Source organism: Kogia breviceps, chromosome 3, assembly GCF_026419965.1.
Source record: "Kogia breviceps isolate mKogBre1 chromosome 3, mKogBre1 haplotype 1, whole genome shotgun sequence".
NCBI classification, from domain to species: domain Eukaryota; kingdom Metazoa; phylum Chordata; class Mammalia; order Artiodactyla; family Physeteridae; genus Kogia; species Kogia breviceps.
The window spans coordinates 43718480-43745000 of NC_081312.1; the positions used below are offsets into that span (position 1 = coordinate 43718480).

General features: G+C 40.3%; 1 protein-coding gene across 2 annotated transcripts in view; it reads left to right on the plus strand.

Moving 5' to 3' along the window:
• The window catches only part of SLC35F4 (solute carrier family 35 member F4), a 293691-nt gene that overhangs the window by 263487 nt on the left and 3683 nt on the right, over positions 1–26521 (plus strand). The window contains exons 2-6 of one of the 2 annotated variants that reach the window (XM_059059500.2): positions 2825–3010; positions 7469–7766; positions 12626–12845; positions 21612–21737; positions 23643–23835. In XM_059059500.2, coding sequence (XP_058915483.1) covers positions 2825–3010; positions 7469–7766; positions 12626–12845; positions 21612–21737; positions 23643–23835 — 1023 coding nt within the window. Of the gene's footprint in view, positions 1–2824; positions 3011–7468; positions 7767–12625; positions 12846–21611; positions 21738–23642; positions 23836–26521 lie in introns of those variants that run through there. The other variant, XM_067028424.1, reaches the window with a different exon arrangement.

Below are 26521 nucleotides of genomic sequence, written 5' to 3' on the forward strand. Positions count from 1 at the left end.
GGGGAGGGGGAGAGGGATGGACTGGGAGTTTGAAGTTGGCAGATGCAAACTATTACAGACTATTACATTTAGAAAGGACAAACAACAAGGTCCTACTGTATAGCACGGGGAACTATATCCAATCTCCTGGGATAAACCATAATGGAAAAGAATATTTTTTAAAAAAGAATGTATGTATGTGTATAACTGAGTCACTTTGCTGTACAGCAGAGATTGGCACAAACTGTAAATCAACAATATTTCAATTTTTAAAAGTATTTTTTTAAAAAAGAGACATAGAGTGGCTAATGGATCCAAAACCAAGACCTACAAGAAACTCACTTCATATCCAAAGACATAAACAGATTGAAAGTGAGAGATGGAAAAAGGTATTCCATACCAATGGAAATCAAAAGGAAGCCAGGGTAGCAATACTTTTGTCAGACAAAACAGAATTAAAATAGAGTTAAAGTAGAGACTGTTATAAGAGACAAAAAAGGATACTACATAATGATCAAGGGATCAATCTAAGAAGATATAACAATTGTAAATATACATGCACCCAACATAGGGGCACCTAAATATATAAAAGCAAATATTAACAGACATAAATGGACAAATCAACAATAACATAATACTAATAGGGGACTTTAACACCCCACTTACATCAATGGACAGATCATTCAGACAGAAAAATCAACAAGGAAACAATGGCCTGAAGTGACACAGTAGACCAGATGAAATAAATAGATACATATATAGAGAGAACATTTGTCCAAAAGCAGAATACACATTCTTGTCAAGTGCACATGGAACATTCTCCAGGATAGATCACATGCTAGGCCACAAAATCAAGCCTCGGTATATTTTAGAAAATTGAAATCATATCACCGTCTTTTCTAATAACAACACTATGAGACTAGAATTCAACTACAAGAAAAAAACTGCAAAAAACACTGACATGTAGAGGTAAACAATATGCTACTAAACAACCAATTAATCACTAAAGAGATCAAATAGGAAATAAAAAAATACCTGGGGGGCTTCCCTGGTGGCACAGTGGTTGAGAGTCCGCCTGCCGATGCAGGGCACACGGGTTCGTGCCCTGGTCCCGGAGGATCCCACATGCCGCGGAGCAGCTAGGCCCGTGAGCCATGGCCACTGAGCCTGCACATCTGGAGCCTTTGCTCCACAATGGGAGAGGCCACAACAGTGAGAGACCCACGTACCACAAAAAAAAACAAAAAAAACAAAAAAAAAAACCTGGAAACAAAAACACAAAGACTCAAAATCTGTGGGATTCAGCAAAAGCAGTTCTAAGAAGAAAGTTTATAGCTATACAAGCTTACCTCAGGAAAGAAAACATTTCAAATAAATGATCTAATTTTACACCTAAAGGAGCTAGAAAGCAAAGAACAAACAAAACCTGTTAGTAGAAGGAAATAAATCATAAAGATCAGAGCAGAAATAAATGAAATAGAGGCTAAAAAAATTGAAAAGATCAATGAAACTAAGAGCTATTTCTTTGAAAAGATAAACAAAATTGATAAACCTTTAGCCAGACTCATCAAGAAAAAGAGAGGGTCCAAATCAATAAAATCAGAAATGAAAAAGGAGAAGTTACAATGGACATGGCAGAAATACAAAAGATCATAGTTGCTGTGAGCAACTATATGCAAATAAAACTGACAACCTAGAAGAAATTCGTAATTATGTACACTCTCCCAAGTCTAAACCAGGAAGAAATAGAAAATATAAACAGACTAATTACCAGTAATGAAATTGAATCAGTAATTTTTAAAAAATCTCCCAGTAAACAAAAGTCCAGGACCAGGTGTCTTCACAGGTGAATTCTACCAAACATTTAGAGAATAATTAACACCTATCTTTCTTAAATTATTCAAAAAAATTTGCAGAGGCAGGAACACTTCCAAACTCATTCTGTGATGTCAGCATCACCCTGATACCAAAGCCAGACAAAGATATAACAAAAAAAAGAAAATTGCAGGCCAATATCACAGATGCAAAAACTTAGATGCAAAAGTCCTCAACAAAATATTAGCAAACCAAATCTGATAATACACCATGATCAAGTGGGATTTATCCCAGGGATGCAAGGGTTTTTCAATATCTGCAAATCAATCAGTGTGACACACCATATTAACAAATGGAAGGATAAAAACCATATGATCATCTCAATAGAGGCAGAAAAAGCTTCCGACAAAATTCAACACCCGTTTTTGATAAAAACTCTCCAGAAAGTAGGCATAGAAGGAACTTACCTCAACATAATAAAGAGCGTATATGACAAACCCACAGCTAACATCATTCTGAACAGTGAAAAAGCTGAAAGCATTCCACTCTCACTACTTTTATTCAAAATATTGGAAGTCCTAGCCAGAGCAGAGAGACACAATAAAGTCGGATTTTAGTGATCAATCTGATGGAAAAGTGTATAGTGGATTTAATAGGAGACCCTGTTGGCAGTCTTACCAGTTAGGAATTCAACAGTCAGCCTTACGAAGAAAAGGGAGGAAGCGAGCGTATCACCACTTTGCTTTCCTTGAGGTAACCTATTTGACTGTGATAACAGTTCTAATTCAGAACAGATATGTCAACCCAAACACCATTTTCTAATGTTCATTTCCAGTTAATGGATTTACCTAAAAAGACCCTTTGTCTTAGGGACACAGACCTTGCCAACATAGCATTCTCTTTTTAGGACCCCCTTTTTTAAGATTAGAAATGAACTCAATGAATGTTCCATATATTTTACTGCCAAGGCATTTAAAAATCTGTTTTCCTTCAGGAAATTCTCAAAGTGGTCTGACCTCTTTCTTCCCAGGTACCTCCAGATCATCAGTTACTCGATGTAAACCAGGAGCCAACTGCCCCAGTTCACACAGTAGCATCAGCAGACAACTGTCCCCTCTGTCTGTCACCGAAGATTCTTCTGCTCCTATTCTTGAACTTCAGAGTCGAGGATCCTCGGGAGTTTGTGGACATAGAGCCGAGAGGCAGAACAGATCAGGTATGTGGGTAATCTCTTAAATAATGGTACATTTGGTAAGCTTCTAGCCAGCAATGAAAGATCTCACCATTGGCACAGAATGTAGAGATGTTACATGGACTCTCAGGAGTGTATGTGGGGAAAGTTTATCAAGTGGGAGGAGAAGGAAAAAAAGGAAATGTGCAGGGCTTCCCTGGTGGCGCAGTGGTTGAGAATCCGCCTGCCGATGCAGGAGACACGGGTTCGTGCCCTGGTCCGGGAAGATCCCACATGCCGCGGAGCAACTAAGCCCGTGAGCCATGGCCGCTAGGCCTGCGTGTCCGGAGCCTGTGCTCCGCAACGGGAGAGGCCACAACAGTGAGAGGCCCGCATACCGCAAAAAAAAAAAAAAAGGAAATGTGCAGATATAATCCGCTAATGATGTATGGTATACAGTGTAGCAGAGAAATAATACCAAAACCTATCATTGGAGGGTTTAACACATGGTTAAACAGTGACTTCTAATGCAGTTTATAAGGAAACTAATTCTCTCATCTTCAAGATGTCAAAAGCCAGCATCTTTTACCTCAATCCTGGGATTTAGTAATAGCACACTGTACCCATCCTGAGAAGAATAAAAGTACCAGTAAAATCACAGACTCTGATCTTGTCTTTATCAGGACTGCCAGTCCTTGGAGCCCTTCTAGTTTTCCCAATTTTACACCTCCTTCAGGACACTTCAGTTGTCTCCCTGATCAGCATTTACTATTAAATCAAGACCTTTGGCATTTCCTCACATCTGCCTGACCACTTACCAACTCCTGGGTTACTTGGTTACTGGAATTGCTAGATAAATTTCCTTACTATATCCATGGGTTTCCCAGCAAACTTATCATTTTAAAATGCAGCTGGGTCCATTAGGCTGCTGCCCAATACTGTTACATTTTTGGTGGTGGACATCGTACTGCCTTCCCCAGAGATGCTCTCAAGCTCAAGAGTCCATACTCACTTCCTCTCATCATATGACCACACTTCTACTTTCCTGAAAAGACTAAAACAATTGTGTGCTAAGAGATGCTTTCCTCTCTGCCTCAAAATGTCTCTGTTCTCTTGTTTGCTAATTTGCTAATTACCATCATTGTGGGGACCACCTTTGATTTTTGTGTTTGCTACCATTCTGATGTGGACTCCTTCTGCATCCATGATCACCTTCTCTCCATCTCTTCCACCTACATTTTCAATCTCTCCTTCTCCATTTATTCCTTCAGCTTGGCCAGCAACATAATAAAATCTCTTGCATCCTTAAAATCAATAGTGACAACAGCAAAAACAACAAAATACTCTATTCAAAATAAGTGGGTAGTGAAAAAAACCTGAAAAAACACCCCTCAAATGTTGAGAACACTAGCTTTAAAAAATAAACAGAAGAGAAATGGTAATTCAGGGGACTCAGGTAAACAAAGGTATAGAGGAAGTTGAAAGCCTCTTGTAGGGTCCTACTTATTTGATAAGAGGTTTTATATGAGAAAAGATTTTTTCAAAAAATGACAATATTTTAAAATGGAATCTCAGCAACTAAGGACCCCAAGGCTAAAACTCTTGTTTAAAAAGTGAAGAAAATCACATCTTAAATCTTCAAAAACTTTTAATTGGCTTTAATAGGTTACAGTAATATTCTTATCATCCCAGTTATTTGCAGAACAGTATGTTCCAGTTAATTAAATATGGTTAATAAATTTGCCCTACCTATCATATACAGATTACAAATCTTAAAAACTGTACCACTAAAGACCACATGGGGCATGATTTACTCTTTCTGTAATGATTCAGAAGACATTTGGGATATTCCTAGACACCAAAAAGAAGAGAGAAAAGGAGAATAATCTGAAGAGCAGCTCACCATTCTTTCATGAATGTTATGGTACTTAACCTCAAAGTGAAGTCCATGAGATGGATATTATCACTGTTTGACAGAGAACCTAATATGGAATTAAACATATACTCAGGGCCATCCAATGGCAGGACTAGGACTTTCACTCATATTTCCAAATTCCAGTGGCCTCTACCATCAATTTGTATGACTCCAATCAAAGTTCATAGAAATGGATGGAATTCCTGGTAAATCAATTTTAATGATATATACAAAACAATAAATCTAACCAGGACTCTAGAAAGTCATGCTTAAAATGGTCAGAAAAATAAAAGAACTCTGGAGAGCCAATCTTTCTACGGTATCTGTTGATAGTAAAATTAAAGAATTGTCAACAATTCAATTTAGTTAGCAGAAGAAGGAATGAGTCAATACTAGGTGGGGATTTAGGTGACTATTGGTGTCATCAGAAATATTCTCCATGCTCTGACGGTGGTACAGATGCAATCTTCAAAGAAGGTGACCGTGAAGGCAGATATCAACTCAAAGGGATACTTAAAATCTTTGTAGAATCATTCCTCCTTTATAAGCTATTCCCTGAGAATAATGTGATCTGAAGTGTAGTAGAGTACACCTTTCTCTTAATATCACTTCTATTAAATCTCATTCAAGACTGCCATTCCTGCCAAGAAACAGAACTTTTTCTCCAAACTATTTCTGAAACTTCCAGTGCTTAAATGGGGAGCTCAAGCCTGAAACTTAGAGGGAATCAATATTCAGAATAAAAAGTTTAGACCTCGGAGTCATACTGTCTTAGGCTCAACCTTTAATACAAGTCTCATTTTTTTCATCTGTAAAATGGGAATAATACCTACTTATTTGGGTAGGCTCGTGTTCCCTTCCCAGCCTTCCAACACCAGAGTCTCTTATTCCACCCTCTTATTCATTTTTGTTTTTTCCCTTTACTCTCTGTATAAGCCACATGGTCATAGAGGGAATTTGCAGAACTGTTATCAGTTATAGTCTGTACACAGCCAAGGGAGCTGGCTAACATACTTACAGACTCATCTTGATGTCACTGCATCATGGGAGTTTCTTCTGATCATTTTGCCCCTCTCTTCTTAACAAGTGCTTCTCCTCTGCTTCCATGTGGCCTTGTATCTGCCATACTTGGCCCTTCTCATACTGTATTAGATGTGTTCTCTGGCCTTTGTCTAGATTATGAGCTCAAGTCTTCCTTGTTTGAACCCCTGGGACCCAACTATCTAACTAGCTCCTGGTAGTCTCCATAGGACTTTGTTGAATAAATAAATAAAAGAATACCACTTTTCATCTTCTGGAGGCCTAGGCTCTGAGAACTCCGTTTATAAGACTTGGAAGTCATGTAGTAATTGCTGTGTTCATCCTTACTTGGTTTATATTCTGCAGTGAAGAATTCACTTTCAAATCTTGCTACCCACTTTCCCCAAATAATTATATCAGGAAGCCTTAGCTGGATGAAAGCCTTTACCCCAGTGGGGCAATCCCACCGGGGTCATTAAGCAGTACGCACACATTCAGCAGGAGAGCCAGCAGGTTCTGGAGAGGAAAAGTGAGAAACCATCCACTCTCACTTGCTATCTGTGGGCTGCACCACTTTCTTAACCCCAGGATAAGCCTTACGCTTAAAGGAGGTCCCTGGAGACACAGCAGAATCTTGCAGACAATCCTGCCTCCTTTCCCCCAGGATTCTACTATCTGGGGACTCAGGGTGACCACTGCTCCCATTAAATTTCCTGACAGGTATATAAATTCATTGTGTTGAACTTGTTTTCTCCATCAGTGGAGAAGGCCATTATGATTGTCACTTTCAGAGAGCTTTGACTATTTTAGTGTGAAAAAAATGCTACCACATTTTCTTAGTAAATGTAAAAATACAAAGCAGAACTCACTGTGCTCCCGGAAACATGTTAAGTCGTAATTTGCTCTGAGGTGGAAGGTAATTTTGTGCAGTCCAGACTTGCTCTGTTTTGGGTACACATCCTTTTCAACTTAATAGTCATCTTTGCTGCAGTTAAAAAAAAAAAAAAAAAAAAAGCAACTCAGTGGAATATAACCACAAATACTTATTTCTTGTTCACATTTCATGTCAGCAGACACAGGGTCCTGCTCATTCTTCTACATAGACCAAACGAGCAGCTTCTGTTTGGGATTCTCCATTCTAGTGGCAGAAAGGAAGAGCTAGAGAGGTAGTGGGACCCTGTGATGCCTCCTAAAGCTTCTGCTGAGAGGTGCCATACCACACATCTGTTTACGTTTGATTAGACAAAGCAGGTTACATGGCCAAGGCCAAAGCCTTTGGAGCTGAAATCTGTAATGCTCTCACAAGGAAGTGGATAGGGTACACCCAGGAACAGAGAGCATCCACCAAGTTCATGAGCATCGTCATAGCCTGGATAGGGGTCCAGATACACACTGTACCTTACAGAGCAGAGACTCCAGATTCCAGACAGAAAATGAGCTAGAGTTATCTGTCTCTTCAAATGACAGCAGGAGAAAAAAAAGAACACTGGTGAGTCTACTGTCTGCCTTTTTGATTGCTTTTTTTATAACTTGATTTCCACACATTTGTATTCCTTTCCTGTTTGCAGGGGATGATGGAACACAGACTCATCCTGAGAACAGCAGCCAAGAAAACAGAATCAAGGCTCGCTGCCTATCCTGTACGTCTATGGTTCTGAAGGCCATCTGGGGACTTTTGATCATCCTGTCAGTGTCATCATCTTGGGTTGGAACCACACAGATTGTAAAAATTACTTATAAGAACTTCTACTGTCCATTCTTCATGACTTGGTTTTCAACAAACTGGAACATTATGTTTTTCCCAGTCTATTACTCTGGTCATCTGGCCACTGCTCAAGAAAAGCAATCTCCAATGAAAAAATTCAGGTAGGTTTCATGTTAAATGGCCAATATGAGATGGTTTGAAACAATTTCATGCAAATATGCATAATTTCATCTCTTTGGAATATGAGTTGAGTTGAAAGGTGTGGAGAGGCAGGATCTAAGGTCGGTAGTGAACATATTAACACAAGGAAACAGAATCAGTACCACACCCCAAATTATTAAGTGTCTACAATATGCCAGGCACTGGTGCTTTTGTGTATCTTATCTTATTAACCATCATTGGTGGTAATAGCCACGTTTTAAGACGGTGTTAATTATCCCCATTTTAACACAAGAGGTAATAGGTTTGGAGAGATTCAGGGACTTGTCCACGGTCACACACTTATAAATCATGGAACCCAGATTTTAATTCAGATCAATTTATCTCTTGCCACATTTTAAAAGAACAACCTAGGATCTCGAGCCCAGAAAAAAAAAACTGTATTAATAAGATTATTACAAAAACATTTGCTCAGTGTTCTGGACACAGTGGTGTTACAGCAGATGAAATGACTTGGTCTCAGGTAAAGGGAAGTTTGGCCTTGGGATGCTTTAAAAGATGCTGTTCTTTTCTGGCTAGGAGCACAGACAGCCTTGTCTGTTGGTTTGCTAGCCATGAACTTGATAGTGCCATGGTTCTAGTGGTTGCTCGGAGCTAAACCTGACTTCTGCAGCCCCATCTTGGGGAGATCAGGAAGCTGGCAGACATGTCATCCAGCCCTGCATAGCACTCAAGGAAGGCAAAAGCAGCATTCGGGTCAAAGTCCTGTGCTAACAGACAGCTTCTTGAAAAGAAAAGCCAGAACTAAGGAATAACTTCCAGGACAGTCACTCTGATCACCAAGAGAAAACAGCAGTCTTTTTTTTTTAACATCTTTATTGGAGTATAATTGCTTTACAATGGTGTGTTAGTTTCTGCTTTACAACAAAGTGAATCAGTTATACATATACACATGTTCCCATATCTCTTCCCTCTTGCATCTCCCTCCCTCCCACCCTCCCTATCCCACCCCTCTAGGTGGTCACAAAGCACCGAGCTGATCTCCCTGTGCTATGTGGCTGCTTCCCACTAGCTATCTACCCTACGTTTGGTAGTGTATATATGTCCATGCCACTCTCTCACTTCGGCACAGCTTGCCCTTCCCCCTCCCCATATCCTCAAGTCCAAAACAGCAGTCTTGACCTCAGCAGATGGTGGTGGGAGAGAGACAGTTTTCTTCACCCACTTACTGCTCCTCAGCAGAATGACAATACATGTGTATTGCAGGAGCCAAAACAACCTTTCTTTCTTGCCCTTTTACCTAACGAAAGGAAGGAGTGACTGTTACCATTGATGCATTCTAAGACTGTTCTTGAAAACTTAAGACACTGTGAAGGCTTAATCTTCAACTTCCAATTTATCACCAGCTTGGAAGTGCCCAGGAATATTGAAGTCACACTGTGAGCTGATTTTCCACGTGTGTCCATGAACATTCAGCTATCATTAAAGAAACAAAAACCAATTCAAGAATGATAAATGTTTTCTGGTTTGGAGGAAAGAAAAAAACCTTATACCTGTTTGGGATTGCTAAAAATACTTTCTATTTCTTCCCATCAAAACAGACGTGATGCTGGAGCATAAGATCTTTATTAATAACAATATGTAATACATGATTGCAAGGGACATGATTATCCGAATAAATTTCTCCCTGTTTGAAAATACCTCCATTTACCCATAGCATGTGTTCCTATGGTTTAGACACACATGCTGATAAAAACAGCAAAAGTTTAGTCTGGGAAGTAAGACTTCAGAACACCTCAAAACAAGCCAAGTCAGTTTTATTGAAGAGAATACATTTACAAGAGGCTCCTGCTGACAGAAGTGTTGTTTGGGGAATGAGTTTCATCTTCACCGCATCTCTCATGTTGAACTAACTCTGAATTTAGTGAGACCTGTGACTTGACAAGACACCTCCTTCTGTTAGTGCCTAGTGTGAAGTTGACCATTTCTGAAACTGAATCAAAGAGCTTTTATTGTCAAGCAGAAACCATTGTCTGTGAAAGGAATGAATATCCTCCAGTGGCCCCCTCCCTATGAGAGGTAAACATTGCCAGAAAATGCTGAGATCCTTGATCTTTTTTCCCTGTAGACTCATTAACACCATCTGCCAAGAAGGCACTGATGCTCTCATGGCAGAACAAGGGGAAAATAGAGTTCGTATATAAGACTGAAAACAGGATTTGTCCCATAGCGCCAGAGCCTCTGCCTATTTTCTCCTTTTCTCTTGAATGCCATGAAAGCATTTCCAGTCTTTTTCTTATCACTAACATCAAAAGAATTTTCAGTAGGGTATCAGATCTAGATGGTAAGGATTGTTCATTTGGAAGTCGTTTTTGATATTTCAATCATTCCATTTATATACTATCAAGAGAATTCAATTGCCTCAGGTGAATTTGAAATTTAAGAAGAAAAAAATTATATACCATAGTTTTGATGGTATATCAAAAGGGTATCAAAGGGTAATTTCTTAAGGAAAAAAAACTCTAGAAAGCATGAAACTAGAGCCAAAGATAAATTTGCCATGTGTCAGGAAGCTATGAAATGTGCTTAAGATGCCATCGGACATACGGAAAGGGTTCCATAACTAGTAGCTGCTAGAACAATGATGAGCATAGTTACGTTATTAGTGTCCCCTGACTTCTAAGCTTCTTTCCAAGTTTTGCCTCCTGTCAATGCCTCTTGTCTAGAAATTCTGATCTCATCAGCCCAAGGAGAGACCTACTATTGTTATTTCCTTCTGCATAGAAATCCATCTTTTTAAAAAAAAAAAAAAATCACATTTCCCAGCACTTACTGCTTAAATGGCAAAAGGTTTTACCCAGGTGAACTGGCGTTTGAATGGACAGCATTTTTAATTCTTGTAACAGCAGTGACAAGTGGGGAGAGGGTTGGCAGTGAGACGAGAAGGGAAGAAGAAAGGGTAACAAGGAGGAAGCCAATACCTGGGGGCCAGGATGAGCCAGGCCAAGAGCCTCTGCCGGGCAGCAGCGCTTTGCCTGGGGGCCTCTCCCCATCCATGTGCCCCCACTGGCTTCCCCATGGGGCAGGTGTTCTCTCTCCTGAATCCAAAGTCTTGGCTGGAGAGCACTCTAGCCAGCATGACGGTGGGCTCTGGGAAGGAAGTACCATCACTGGCTAAGGCCAGTGATAAGAAAAGAAATACTTTAATCAGAAATGGATTTGTTGTGGTTCTTAATAAACGTGTATTTTAAGGGACATTTAGCAGTTATAGATGTCAGGATAAACCCACAACTCTCCACTCCAGTTCTCCCTGGCAGACTTCCTCACAGAGCAAATCCCTTTGTAAGTACAGAACACAAAACATGTCCCCACAGAGAGGCCATCCATTTACCTGTGTGTGTGAGCACGTGTAATTTCTGTTTACTTTGCAAAAGGCTTCGCCTCTGGCTTATTTAGTCCCTTCATTGATGTTCTGTCTCCTTCAAGTTAAAATTTAGCTTTGGGAATCCCATTTCCATTTTACAAAAGTCTTTCCATTTTGGTTGTCTGCCACATGAGAGTAGAATCATGACATGGCTGCCTTATGTGTTCAAAATGCATTTTTAACCTTCCCAGAATCACTGGCCTATGATGCGCTGTGTTCTCAGCTGCTTGGAAGCAACGTTTACTATGAGACTTGATTTTGAAAGCCGTATCCCTGTGCTTGGAGGCTCACCACTTTGTCACGCCCTGTAGGGTAAATTGCTTCATACATGGGAGGCAAACACTGGCTGGAGATTACTTTGCTTTGCAATACTTTGAGGCACAATTATTTCCCTTCAGAAAGAGCTAGAAGAGACACCAGAAACTAGTACTACCTAGAGCCATTTATATAGACTTATAAACATTATAAACGTGCAAATATGAATAACTTGTTGCTTTAAACGGAATATTTATACTACTCTTGAAAATACAATGCCTGGTACAAGACAGTTATCCAATGAAAGTTCGAATGTTCATGTACAACTGAGTGAAAAAAATAAAGCTGAATTTTCCCAGCCTGTTTTCAGTCCATAATCAAAAAGGCACTGCTATTCTATCACTTTCGATGTTGCCTATATGTATCGCCAGCTTCAGCATTTTGATTAAAACAGTCCTTTGGGCTAAATAATCAATTTAGTCAGAAACCAAGCAAATCAAAGATTTAACTGAAATGACTATTTTTACACAATGAATTCAGACAATTCCTCCAGAATGGCCAGGTGTTTGTACATAAATGCAACCTGAATTTTATTTATTTATTTTACCATTTGGGGGTTATCACAGATGCTTCCTTCATTTTTTTCTGCCTTAAAAATGCTAGCGGAAAAAGAAATTTGTCCATTGGGCAGATATGTCAGAAAAAGGCATAATGTTTTAGGAATAATAAAATCCCAAGCTGTGCATGCCTACCCATGATATGTGAGGCTGCACGTGGTCTGTAGCCTATTCAAACAGCAGCAACCATTTTGACCCTGTTGTATTCGTCCACTGGGAAAGGATCATCTGTCTCTTCAAATAGCTAATAATGCCAGCAACCGTTCATTTCTGGATTTCTCCAGGCTTCTCTGAGAATGTTTGGCAACAGCAGAATGGCTACCCCCAGGAATCGCCAGAGAATGGGTAGGAAGGGCTCAGCTCTATGCCTGGGGAGATGTGGACTCCTCCATGGAACGCTTTGCACTCACAGCCTGTAGGTGGCAAAACTGGGTTCAGTAGGTTCCACAGATGAATGAGGGGTCTTCAGGGTTTGTGCTCTTGCCTAAAAATGGCTGTCAAGAGTTAGTCTACACAAGATGTGTTAAAATGAATACCTGACTATTAACCTCTATTTCTTCTCTAGGGAATGCAGTCGAATTTTTGGTGAAGATGGTCTGACACTGAAGCTCTTTCTTAAAAGAACTGCTCCCTTTTCTATTCTATGGACTTTGACTAATTACCTGTATTTACTGGCTTTAAAGAAGCTGACAGCCACAGATGTCTCTGCTCTGTTCTGTTGTAACAAAGCCTTTGTCTTCTTGCTGTCGTGGATCGTGCTGAAAGACAGGTTCATGGGAGTGAGGGTAATGGCACACTTGATTCAATGCGTAAGGCCACATTTAATCATAGATCCTTGGTATGAGGAGAGCTGCTTTGTTTTGGGGAGTTTCTGCAAAACTCTTCCCTTTGTTTCTGAGTACAGATTGAAATTTGAAGTTGCATTAGGACGCCCAGGCAGTTACAACATCATGAGAAGATAAAGAGATTGTTTCCATTGGAATCAGTCAGCTGATTTCAACAGGAGGCACTCAGGGAAAAGAAGTTCTTTTCTTAGAATTAATGGTGTGATCAACTCCTTCTGTCCCCGGGAAAGAAGGGTCTGAGAAAATTAGCCACAGTAAAGGTTATGATTTGCTTTTTTTCCAATCAACATATGTTGGGACAACTCCCTCATGTTTTTTCCCCCCAGAGATGGATTTAATTAATATTGGTGTAAGTAGATAAGGTTACCGAACAGTAATTAAAGTCACCAGTAATGGCACAATGCTGTTAAAAGTGGCTATATATCTAGTGTGACTAACTAGATATGGAACTAGGAGCAATAACTCTTACTTTGGGGTACAAATCCTTAATTTAACTGCATTAAACTTCCACCAACCACTTCAGTTCTGAGTTTATCCCTTTCACAGGTAACATGGATTTAAAAATAAAACTTTTTTTTGTATCCTTGATCTTTGTTAGATTGATTGAAAAACATGCAGATGTAAGGAGCCAGATCTCATTCATATAATCTGGCATGCCACCATGATGAAAATATTGAGTAAATAGTTCTTTGAAAGGAGGTCCAAATGAATAGCCTTTTTCCAGAAGATAAACATCACACAATTATTGTTCTCCAAAAGAGATGTCCAAGACTGGATTTGAAACACATTTTGCTATCAAAATATTGCTCTTGTTGCAATGATTCCAAGGTCCTTGCCCTGCTAAATGCTGAAATTCATGTCTATATTAGAGAGAGAGTTTGTGACAGCTATTATCCTGAAAACTTCATCTTAATAGCCAATTAGCAATTAGCTAATTCTGGCTGTATCTTGGGAAATGCTGCTCAGAAATTCAGAACTGAACCTTGACGTGAACAAGTGAAAAGCTACAGCAGAAGACAACACAAGAAACTGAATCAGTCTGTGATACCATTAAACAGTACCAGATGTGGTCCCAAACTCATTCCCCACAGCTAATCTTAGATTTCAAACCCAAAGGGCTTAGCATCATGTTTTCACACATGAAGCATTGGTACTGTCTATCCACCATCACGTGCCCTGACAAGTACTTGAGAACAAGAACCTTCTTTACATTGCTCACTGATCCATTCAGCTTGGGCTACATAATTTGTGCGCCCCAGTGAAAAGTGAAAATGCAGGCCTCCTGTTGAAAAAAATTGTGAATAATTTCAACATGGCAACATCAGGGAGCCCACTGCATCTGCATAGGTCATATGCCCATGAAACTAGTTCTACCTCTATCTCTAACACCTAGAATAATACAAGGGACAAAGTAGGGGCTCTACATATTTAAGGATATAGTGAATGAACTCATGCTTACAAGATCTTTCTCTTGTCTATCTACTACCACCTTGGATCACCCATGAGTATTTGGAGGGCCTTGTCAGAAGAGAGGGCAAGAAAGGAGATTTAGGGGCTTTTCTGCTCTTTCAGTGTCATGTGAATACCAAAAGGAAATAGATATGTTCACTATTAGATTTACCAGTGAGCAAATCAATTGTATTAGAGTGAATGAATGCATTTAACCATGGAACTCAGTTATGCAAGAGGTCATATCAAAAGAAGCTAGCTTGATGTTTATTTGAAGACTTTTAGGGGGGAAAGCTCAGCTGTGTAACATTTAAATGGCAGATTTAGGAAATCTGCCTAGAAGCTACAAAGCATTTCTATCTTAAAATTTGCATCTGTGGTGGGTTTAATGGTGGCCTCCAATAAGGTGTCCACACTCTAATCCCCAGAACCTGTGAATGTGACCTTACTTGGAAAAATAGTCTTCATGGACATAATTAACTTAAGGATTTTGCAAAGAGGAGATCATCCTGGTTGATCTGGGTGGCTCCTAAATCCAATAACAAGTATCCTTATAAGAGACACACACAGGAAAGACACAAGAAGAGAAGAAGGCAATGTGACCACAGAGATAGAGATGGGAGTGATGCAGCCACAAGTCCAGGAAAGCCGGGGCAGCTACCAGAACCTGGAAGAGGCAGGAATGTAATATTATTCTCTCCCAGCATTGCTGTTGGGAGCATGGTCCTACCCAATTTTGAACTTCTGGCCTCCAGAACTATGAGAGAATAGATTTCTGCTGTTTTTAGCAACCAAGTTTGTGGTAATTTGTTACAGCAGCCTCAGGAAACTAATACAGCATCTGTAAGTAATAAGACCTGATAGAAAAATTGTTAAGTACCAATAAGTAGTTGTTAATAAGTAAATACATAAATTAAGACATCATAATGACAAAATAGTAAATATTAATGTCAGGCATGCTGGGAGAAGTCAGGTATTTTTCTTTCTAAATGACAGGAGGTGCTTCACTTCTCACTGTGAAACATTAGGAAGTGTTTAATGCCATGTTCTAGAAGAATGTCAAGGTGTAATTTTAATAATGCCCATAATCAGGCCATGGAATATAAGTAGCACTGAAACATATTCAGCATTTTGCCTTTTGACCATATCAGCAGTTCTTTTCCTTCTGAGACATATTGAGAACATGTATAATTAGGTCATTTGAGAAATTAGAGGAAGACAAATAGAATACTGACAACATAAATGCAGCTCTTATTGCCTACACCCATAAATAGGACAAAGCCTGTAGATGCCACCCCACTTGGACTACTCTTTTTTTAAGTAGTTAAAGGGTTGCTTTCAGTCATCAAATCAAAATGTATATTTCTGACTCATTCTAAGTCTTCAGTAGTTCAGAAAAAGATAGTTTGGGGATTATGATTCTCATTTGCATGACCCCCAAGGATGATCACCCTTAAGATAAAACATATGGCCTCCCCTACTTCTATTTTTCATGTCAAAATGACACGATGAACAGAATGAAGGATGCTTTAAATTATAATATCAGTAAATACGGGTTTATCTGGAGCACCAGTTGGCCAGAATTAGCAATGCTCACATAAAAACTAATTATATGTTTTGAATAACTTGTTAATATTTAGTTTCCTTGGAATATTGATTGAATCACAGATGGAAAGGTAGTCTGCCATACATTTAGTTTTCTATTATGAAATTCTTTCAACCAGTTTGCTGGTGAGTTTTGGTGTGTTAAAAAACTCATAAGTAGTTGCTTACAGCTGATGTATGATAATCATGTGGAAATTAGTAAACTTCTTTAAAAGACCTTTCTTTTTAATTGCAAAAATGTTGCTAAGTGAGAATCCAGCTCTTGCAGCATTGAAGACGGGTGTTTTTCCCATCTCCAAGATCCTGTTTTGTTTAGCTAGCATTCTTAAATTCATCAGAACCAGAATATCACTGAATATCAATGATATTGATATTGATCACAGAATATCAATAAAAAAGGTTCTCCTCAAAAAAGAACAAATGAGCCACTGCTTCAGGTTTTCTTCTCTATCACTGGCATCCAGTTCACTCCAATGAAAAGTAAATGTCAGACTAGAAAATTAACACCCTTTCTTTCAGATCTTGTCTCCCCCTTATTTTTATATTATTAATTGAAAATGTTCATTCATTTTCAAATTTCCTTGAACATGTGAAGAAAATTGGTGGGCGGTGAATGGTTCAGCAGACTCCAACTTTTATAGCAGATTGAGGAAATGAATTTGTGTCCCTTCAGCTTGGCAGCCACCTATTTTCTAGGTATAATTGGGTCCTTGTGTGTTTAGTTTCCCAAACTGTGGCTCTTTTGGAGACTTTCCTCCATCCACCAAGAACTGACTGGGGTATGACAGTTAAATGGAATCTTTCATTGCTTAAACTGCTCTTCTCTGAATTCAGATTGGGCTCCAGGGCACTCTAAATCAATCAGGACCCTGGAGCTGAGCTGCTACTGATTTGTGCCAATATTACATATTTAGATAAGATTCAAGACAATCTTGTTTCCATCTTGCCTCTGATTGGCATTTCTGCAGTAACTCTTCATTCCTGGGCAGTACAGACTACTCTGTCTAGAACCTTCATGCTTCCCGCTGGAGGCAGTAGAGGATGGGTAGTGGGGTTCATCCCCTTTCATCCTCCTCTTGGCAGGAGAATGATTCACGAATACAGGGAGGGGAGAGCTGAGTTGGGAAGGCTCTCCGATTTTATGCCCTAAAGGAACCCTATCCCTGTCAACAAGGTGCAGTCAATAGGTCTCATCTAACTTCCACACATACTCTTGAGTCTTTCCTTCTGGGATTTCTTTCCTTCTCTTCCATCCTGGTCTTCCTTTGGGATCATTTTCAGATGGGTTTTCTTTTCATATAAAAACAGATGTGTATGTGTGTGGCAGTGGGGTGGAGGATGGGAATCTCAGTTTGAGACTCAGGCTTGACCTGCCTCGCCCCAGGGACCCACCCTCCTCCCCCCCACACACACACAGAGTATCCGGACAGCTGTGGACTGCCCACCTCTTTCATTTCTCACACATCAACTCTTGTCCAATTTCATTGGCTCTGAGTAAAACAGATGGCTCTTCTTTATGGAAGCTTAAACATAACATGTGGACAAGTTTAAGGATTCTGTGTAGCCATGGTTCCCTGAAAATGGACTGTATCCAAACACACTCAGAGGGAAGAAGTGTGATCATCAGCGCAGGTCTCATTGGCCAAACTATGAATGTGTATCCCACCTTCAGCAGCTAACCTTGAGTCTTGAACTTGAGTGCAGTCTGGCCAGCAGTATAGCTTTGAGGCCCCCCATTTCAGAGCCCAATGTAGGCTTGGGATTCAAGGTCCATCGTAAGCCGGGGAAGCTCCTACCTGCTCCATCCAGCTCCAGAAACAGGGTTAACCACACGGCAAATTAAGGAAAGATGTTTGGGTTACAGTTAGAAAGAGAAGCAGTTAAAGGTTCATCTCAGTACCCTGAATCCTAGAAGAGCTGATATTGTTATGCGAATGATAGTTCTGGAAATCATTTGTCAACGAGAAACACAGTGACTGTAATGAGGCTCATAAACCCTCCTGGAGATCCAGAGAAGGGCTGGACCCTTTTGGGTTTTGAGGCCCTGAGTCAAAAGAGGAAAAAATATGAAGATAAAAGAAAACAAAAATCAGCCAAAAGCCAGCTATTTCTCTAGGCTTTACCTATACAAACTAATTCTTTGCGAGGGGAAAGAAACCTTGCTTTCAGGCAGGGCCACAGGTAGTATACATTTCAGTGAGATCACCCAGTGTTTACTGTTAAAGCCCTCTTTGGGCTTTAAGAACAGGTCCCCGTCATGGTCCCCCTCTGATTGGCCCTGAGAGTTGATGCAGAGACTCTCCGAGGGAAGTGAGCCCACAGAGGAAGGTAGTTGGCTCAGGTGGTGATGTCACTCAAGGAGCATGCAACGATAATGGGTTAAATAAATCCTCTTCCTCACGGTCTTCACCCCAGGTGGGCACAGCATGATGTGAGAGAACCCAGAGGTTTAGAAGGTTAAAACTGAGGCATTGGCAGCTTTATGATCACTAAGGTTACTAACATTTTCACCCAGGTCAGATTCAAGTAACGGTTGTGGTGGGTTTCCATCTTGTTTAGACACCTCTGGTTGGTTATGGGGCTGCAACTGGAGTAGGTTGTGAGGAGAGCCATGTTGTTCTGAAGCCAAGCAGGTGGCACCGTGAGATGGCACCATCCGCAGAGGAGTCCCTCATGTGGACGCTAATGTGCTCAGAAGCATTTTTGTGTTTGTCAGCATGTGGATGTCACATGTGAGCCCTTCTGACACAGTATTTAAAGCGCTGGCTTCCTGCAGGTACATTTCCAGCATCCTGAGCAGAAGAAGAATCATTTTGTACTTCTTTTGTTGAGAAGACAGACTATTAATCCTTCCTTAACGATTGATTACTTCTGAAAACGCACATGACTCAGACCTGTGCTTGGGTTACATATTCTCCGGAACTCTCAAGAATATTTACTCTGCAATTAACCAATGGTGCCAGGCAGAACCACTCTAAGATCATCCAAACACTCCAAACGAGCCTGCCACCCAACATTTCCCTGCATTTTCTAGATTAGCTGAGCTTCCTTCCCTCAGTTCCAACTGTGTAGATAAGAAACATACTGAAAAAAAATTTTAAACATGGCCATAGAGAACTTGTTCTATCAGATAGTTGTGAAATTTAAATAGAAATGTGGAAAATAATTTCTCTTTTCCCCCCAGGTAACCTATATAACCTATAAATTATTAACCTATAAATAACTGTTCATACCGTAGAGAAGAATTTTTCTAACATTGGAAGTATTCAGATTTTCATGCTTTTGGAACTTAACTAACAGCACTGTCTGGCCCCGTGAAGTGAAAAATGCTTCTCTCTGTGACCGCAATTCAAAGAGACACTGGTATAATTAAATTGTCAAATGTAAGTGGTCTGAGCTAATACTTTCACAAGCACTTAAATACAAAATGTAATGGAGATCTTTAAGAGGCTCATCATGACTATAATTCTAAATTGCTATAAAATTATGTAATCTTTGTCCATGTCCAATTCCTATCTTGAGAAAACTTATAATAGAAATACAGTGCATATGTATTTTTACTAATGGCTGACTCAGAAAAGAAAGTGTTCCCAACCGGGTCATATCCTGAGGATAATGGTATTAAATGTTCAACACTTTCCAGACAGTGTTTTTGGTTTTTTCCCTTTTTTCTTTTTTGTGTGGACTGTTTGTTTTCAAAATTCCCTAAGCCAAGAATTATATATTATACACAATTGCTTAAACCCAGATATTGTATATTATAGAATAATTTTCATAATTTTAAATATTAAACAGCACATCATGTTAAAGTTTCATTAGGATTAACACTGTGTTCTGTTATCCCTGTCTTGAAGAAACTACCTTTTTTTGACTAAGATAATACATCTGATGTTTGGTAAAAAGAAAACAAGTATTAATTCAAATTTATTATCCTACAAGTTCAGTATTTTGAGGGAAATCTATCTGTGTACATGAATACTTTAACCTATGAACATTAGTTAACACAAAAACAAATCAGAAACTGCCAGTGTTTAATGTAACTTTTCATTTCTCTGACATCAGATTGCCCAAAGAAATGTTGCAAATCCCTGGCTGAACTATAAATCCCCAAATCAAAGAAAATGATAAGTCTCACAGAATTCCCAGGTCTAGGTAACCACTTCACCAGGTTTATTTATGAGTCTATGATTTCCTGTTTGGAAAATTTCCTTGACACCTCACATTGTGTGCATTTGTATTAAATTATATTCCCTATAGTTTGAGGCATAGTCTAACTGGAACACATGGCTAGAAGGCTTAGAGACTGTGATACTCAGTCAGCAAGAGCAATGCCCCCCCCCACCACCAAGCAGCCTCCCGGATAACGCTTTATGAAGACAGTTTTTCACTGCTGACAAGTCGGCTTCTGTTCTCAAGTACTCCTGCTGTTTTTCATAAAAGACGCTTTAGTATGGAGCTGGCTCTGAAACCAGCTGTGCCCTTGCTTTGGATGGTCATTAACAAAAGAAATGCTTTAACAGCATCTAAATTAATGTGTCATCATTATCATACTTTGTGCACTGGCCTTCAGCAAGTCTACAGTTGCATGTTGAAGATCTATATTTTGCTGTAATGAATAATTCACTAATAATATTTCAAAGGGTCAGAAAACATCACATATGTGAGAAATCTTTCTACAGAGGAACTGATTCACTCGAGAATACTCAGAACTGAAACTTAACAAAATTGATCACCAGGTATATTTAAATTTCCCACAAAGCTGCATCATGATTTTAAAGTCAGTGAGACTATCTCACGAGGAAATGACATAGTGTTTCCTGTTCCAGAGTTGTCATTTTACTGTTTATTGTAGCTTTAAAATGTTTTCCAGTAGAACCAGTTCAAGGTAAATTAAAGAAACAGATGTCAACCAGCATTTTACAAAGGAAGTGGACTCCTGTGTGGAATATACCAAGGATCATATTAATTTACAGTCAACCATTATGATTTCAAGCAAATTCTTAATATTTCACTTTATACAGCTAATGCTCTAGAATAATTGAATGAAAGTATCTTTCTGTGGCTTAATTTGCATATAAACAAAAGGAAGAACTAGCCTCCGTTTGATATTCCAAGTGACAGTGCAAACTCAGCTCGCTCCTTATAAATCATTCTGCGAGGTTATTCTCTTTCTTTTTTTCACTTTGGCCTAAAAGTTTCCTCTTAGCTGCATCAATATTATGTCTCCATAATCGGGTTCTGGTTATGTGGAGATGTTCAGAAACATGCATTGATCCAAGGAGCTGATTAAAATGTATGCTTTATTGTCTGAGGAAAAAGAACACAGTACAGATGAAAATGCTAAGAAGTGACTTCCTATTAAATTTATTTCGCCACTATGGGTATTAATCTCTAGAAAGTTGATCTAAAAATTAAACTAAAATTACTAGCCCTTAATTAGAATGTGAGCAGCTTCTATATTTTCTGCTGGATGTCTCATTAGCATACGGATTTCTTGCTAATACTGACCCTTCCTACATTTAAACAGTGATGTACAAGAGGTAGTTGGGTTTGAGGAAGCATGTAGCAACTCCCACGAAGCCTTCAATTACTTGCTCTGGGGTATGGAGGCATCAATTAAAAATTTTTTTCTCTTTGCATTCTACTTGATAGATAGTTGCCGCAATAATGGCAATCACTGGCATCGTCATGATGGCGTATGCAGATAATTTCCACGCTGATTCCATCATAGGAGTAGCATTTGCAGTGGGCTCGGCCTCGACATCTGCACTGTATAAGGTATTTTGTGTACTTCCTTATGTACTCAATTGTCATTTGTAGCTTAGACTTTTAAGTAATAAAAGAAGGAAGGACAAAGAAAATCTTGACTAGCAAAAAAAAAGATGGTTTAAATAATAACAAGTACCAATTATTGAGTACTTGCTACAGGCTGGGTGCTTGCTAGAAATTTTCACCTGTGTTAATGCACCTTTATGAGGCATAGGTACTTATCCCCACTTTCCAGATGAGGAAACTGAGACTTTGAAAGATTAAGTAACTTGTCCAAGATCATCCAGCCAGGAAGTGATAGAACCAAGATTTAAACTCGGACTGGTCAACTCCAAAGCCTGTGGTCCGTGCCCCAACCCCTCCCAAATCATCCACCAGTTGTAGCAGCAGCCGAGAAAGATTTCTCCCCTATGTTTCTTTAATTTAACTACTGAGGTCATTATTTCAACTACAATGAGGTATTAAAAATAGTAAACCGGCTATCACTTGAGAGTTTACTGTTTGTTGCATATTAACCCCGTACCATGTTATTAGCTAAATGAAGAGCTTCTTTTCTTCTCTGATGGATACTCTGGGTTTGTACTCACAGTTCTTTCTCCCCTGGAGTGGACTGTCATCAGTGAAAGCTCTATTTGGAGTCACTGTCCCTGACTTCGGAAGTGAGGATTAAGAGAGCAGATCTAAAAGGTTATTCACCAAGGCTCCACTTTTCAGAGCCAACTTTCTGGATTTAGCTAAAGAACTGTTCCACTTTCACCTCTCTTGGTGTTTCAATGAGAAAATCCTCTCTGAAAGGCAGAAAATGCCCTTTGCATCCCCCCTGGATGCCTGTTCCGATTATTCACCAACTCTGCAGCTCAGAGGACATTGTGTCTATTTCCATATCGACATTTCCTGGCCCATTGATTCTGTGACAAGCTTGACAGGTGTTCACTCAGTCACCATTAGTGTCTAACTTGCCCCCAGCTGAGACTCCACGGAGATGTGTGATGTGACCAAATACCACAAGCACGTGCTCAAGTTCTCTTAAGTCTCTCAAGAGAAAAAAATGATACGTTTAGTTGAAATTGAAAGCAATACCTGGACTTGCTATATGCCTGGGATGGCTCTTTTATAGAGAGAATTCTCCTGACCATGTTACAGATGTATTCATTCTGGGAGTGCTAATATTTGCTGACATGCACAAAATCGTATGTGCACCACAGAAAAGAGCTACTCTGTGCTACATTGTTTGAGGATTAATAAAGGAAGCAGAGGGGTTAAAAAGCCAAGAAATATGGACTAGAGAACTGGTTCGTCCCCAGCTTGATGTGTGATTTAGGTTAGCTATTGATGTCTCCTTGCCATCTTTTTCTACACACAGATTTATAATCCAGAAAACAAAGACCATCTTTTTTTAAATCTGGAGAATAAATACAGTACTTGTGAAAATATTTTAGGCTCAGAGAGAAAAGTGCTTATAAATCCATGGCATTGTTATTATTTCTCTCAATAATATAATGATAGGCTCTCTCTGTCCAATTTAGTTTCCAGTACCTGTCAAAATAAAGGTAAAATGAATCCCATGCTTGAAGAGAAGAACTGATGGCACCTCAATCCTAGATGTTTCTGGGCTTATCTGCACTCTTATTTATCATCCACCCTATAGCCATAACTGATGGTGGTGTTCTTCCCAGTGTGCAGTATCCCTGAGGTACAGAAAGTCGAAATCATTTTATGGCATTTGCTGTTTCATATGAAGGCTAAAGGCATTTGAATTCCTTATCTCAGCAGCACATTTAGTGCCATGGAGACGGTGGGATAAGAAGACATAGAGCATAAACCCTGGGCCAGTTAGTTCATGATGTAGAAATTGCCTTTCTGATACAACAATGTCCCTGACTATGCGGCTAATGAGTTCCTTTCGCGTTCTAGGTTTTGTTTAAGATGTTTCTCGGAAGTGCCAACTTTGGTGAAGCGGCACACTTTGTCTCCACATTGGGTTTCTTCAACTTAATCTTCATCTCCTTCACCCCGGTCATCCTGTATTTCACCAAGGTGGAGCACTGGTCCTCGTTTGCAGCTCTGCCGTGGGGCTGTCTCTGTGGGATGGCAGGGCTCTGGCTGGGTAAGTGGCCCTGGGTTTTGCCTTCCATTTCCTATGTCACTTGACCTCTCCTTGGAAAATTAAATTGTCATAGTAGGATTATTCCTTTGGGTACCCTGTCCTCTATTTCCCAAACTTACCTAATGTTGGTTAATGTTTGCAAAGTTCTTTGCAGATTATTGCTTGATTAGATCAGAGCTATCCAGCTAGTATGCCTCCAGTGAGTTAAGTGCTGAGCTGGAGGCCCAGGCCTCTCTGATCACCACTGATCCTCAAGTAGCCTCATCCATTCTTCATGATGTACTGTATGATGGTGTTGTGTTCCATGTGTGGCAAAGTGTGTCAGGCAGAGGGGGAGACTGGATGGGGGATTCAAGGGACTCAAAGTGGATCAAAATGGCAGGAGCACAAAGTGCAGGAGGAACTGGGGAGGAAGGAAGGATATGACATTCAAGAGGGCAGCAGGTCATGGAGGGCCTGGAACGCCACGTTGAGGGGATTGGATTTCAAATCCACATAATGATCTTTAAGCAGGGAAGTGACAGGCTTATACCTGCATTCTAAACAGTCTACTCTGGTCGTGTCTGGAGAATGAATTTGAGATGGGAAACCCTCACCGAGCAAGAGAAGATGACAGAACAGGACGAGGTGGCCCTGCTAAGTAGGCTGTGCCTAGCAGATGACCAAGAAATAGCCACCTGGAGTGTTTCTCATGTTCTCTCTCCCAACTCCCCATGACTCTAAGGGCTGTCTGCTTCACCTGAGCAGCTGGGGGGCTCCCGCTTTCCAGCTGCGCTTTCAATTAATGTGAGAGGAACCTCAATATAACAAGCCCAGTCTTTCCTCACCAAGCAGTTGAACAACAACAAACACCCAATGACTCAGTGTCTCTACTCAGAATCAAACCACTTTCATTCTTCTCCTCTTCCCCCATTCCACCCGGTAACAGCACCCTCTGCCTACTCCATGTTCACCTGCCATACTGGACCTGCAGGACATCTGCCGCCCCTCAGTTGACCTTCTTTATCAAGGTGACATAGTCTGAAACAGCACTGCAAGTCCTAGGAGGGATAAAGAATGCCCTTGTTTTCGTTGCCACAAAGACATCGGGTCATCTTCTTCTACTCTGGCCCAGGCCCCTAAGAGGAGCTCTTCAACTAGACAGGAAACACTCACGAGAAGAAAGATCAAACATTAATTGTTGATTCTTTAAATCCTACTTTTGAAGGCCAAAAATGTGTAGTTATGACCGCTCATAACCTGTGCTAAATTGAGTAGTAGAAATCAACAGCAGTCTTTCCATAAGACCAAAACACCCTAATTTAAAGTGCCTAGATCTCTTCCTGGCCAGAAACAATCTAATTGGGAATAATCATAGCCCAAATTTCACTACCTCTTGGCCCCGTGATCTCCAGCTGTGACCCGTGATCTCCAGCTTGCTGCCAAGTAGCCCTCCATCCACTTTTATCCCTTGGCACCCCTAATACGCGCTTCTAAGCAAGCCTGCTCTGGCTGGGCATCACCCATGCTAGCCGGACCCTGCAGTTCTCCACCAAGCAGCGTGATCTCCACACTGCACTGGGTGTAGTGCCACCCAGCTTAGAGCTGCCCCACAGGCTCAGCCCTGTGCATGGAGCCCTCTCTGTGCCAGTGTTGCCCTGTGACAAAATGAGGAGACAGCCTCTCTCCTTAGTGTGTCACACACCCCAGGATTTTACAATCTTCAGAGCTTCAGCTCTTAAGTTTTTATTGCCACCTTCTCTTCTCCATAGGAATCAGATATGATCTAGTGAGAGCAGGGCTGGAGACAGATCTGAGCGGCAAAGAGCAGGATGAACTCTGACCCCACCCCCCCATCACCTGTAACTATGGCTTCAATCCGCTTAGGTTCACCTGGCCTCATTCCTGCTCTGGCTTGGCCATAGCCCACGTGCAGATTGCATCATCCTTTCACCTGACATGTCTGAGGCCCACTTAAACTCAGGCAGGGCCCCGTGCTATAGATAACATATTGAATTATATATTCTTGTCCTGAGATTGTCAAAAGAGCTTGTAAGTGTTCCACCTAAAGCACTAAGGAAAAGCAGACACCCATTGCTGTGAAGCCACACGGTTCTTGTGGCTTGTGAGAAAAGCTCAGTTCTCAACCAAATACCAATACTTCCTATCAATCTGCTAAAATATCCAGTTCAGCCAATAAAATGACAGCTGGGGAGTTCAGCAGAGTCTGTGCCGTGTTTAGTAAATTCCTGATTTGTTAGAACAGGTCATATTTGACTCCCCAAACTTGAGGAGACAGTTGAGATGCTGGAATATTCATTCCCATTGCAGCTCTGCCATAAAGGAGTAGTAGTTATCAACTTAGGAAGGTCCTCTGCCTTGATTGCCACTACTATTGTATGAAAATTATGAACAAGCCCAAGTTTTGTGAAAGTCCAACCCACCGTCTCTAACTAACAAGCAGGAGTGACTCCAGAAGACTAAGTTAGTGAGCTTAATTAAAGTAAGAATTATAGATAACAGTAGAAGAATAAACACTGCCCTAACTGGAATGGTTCTGGAACCATCTTTGGTTCTACAGAGAACGAGCAACAGGGTTTTGAGTCATTTCCATAGAGATCCTTTCCGAATTGAGAACTTTTTGTAGTTGTTAACACACATTTCTCTAACCCCTAAAGCAAACAATAGCTTGAAATCTATTAAAATA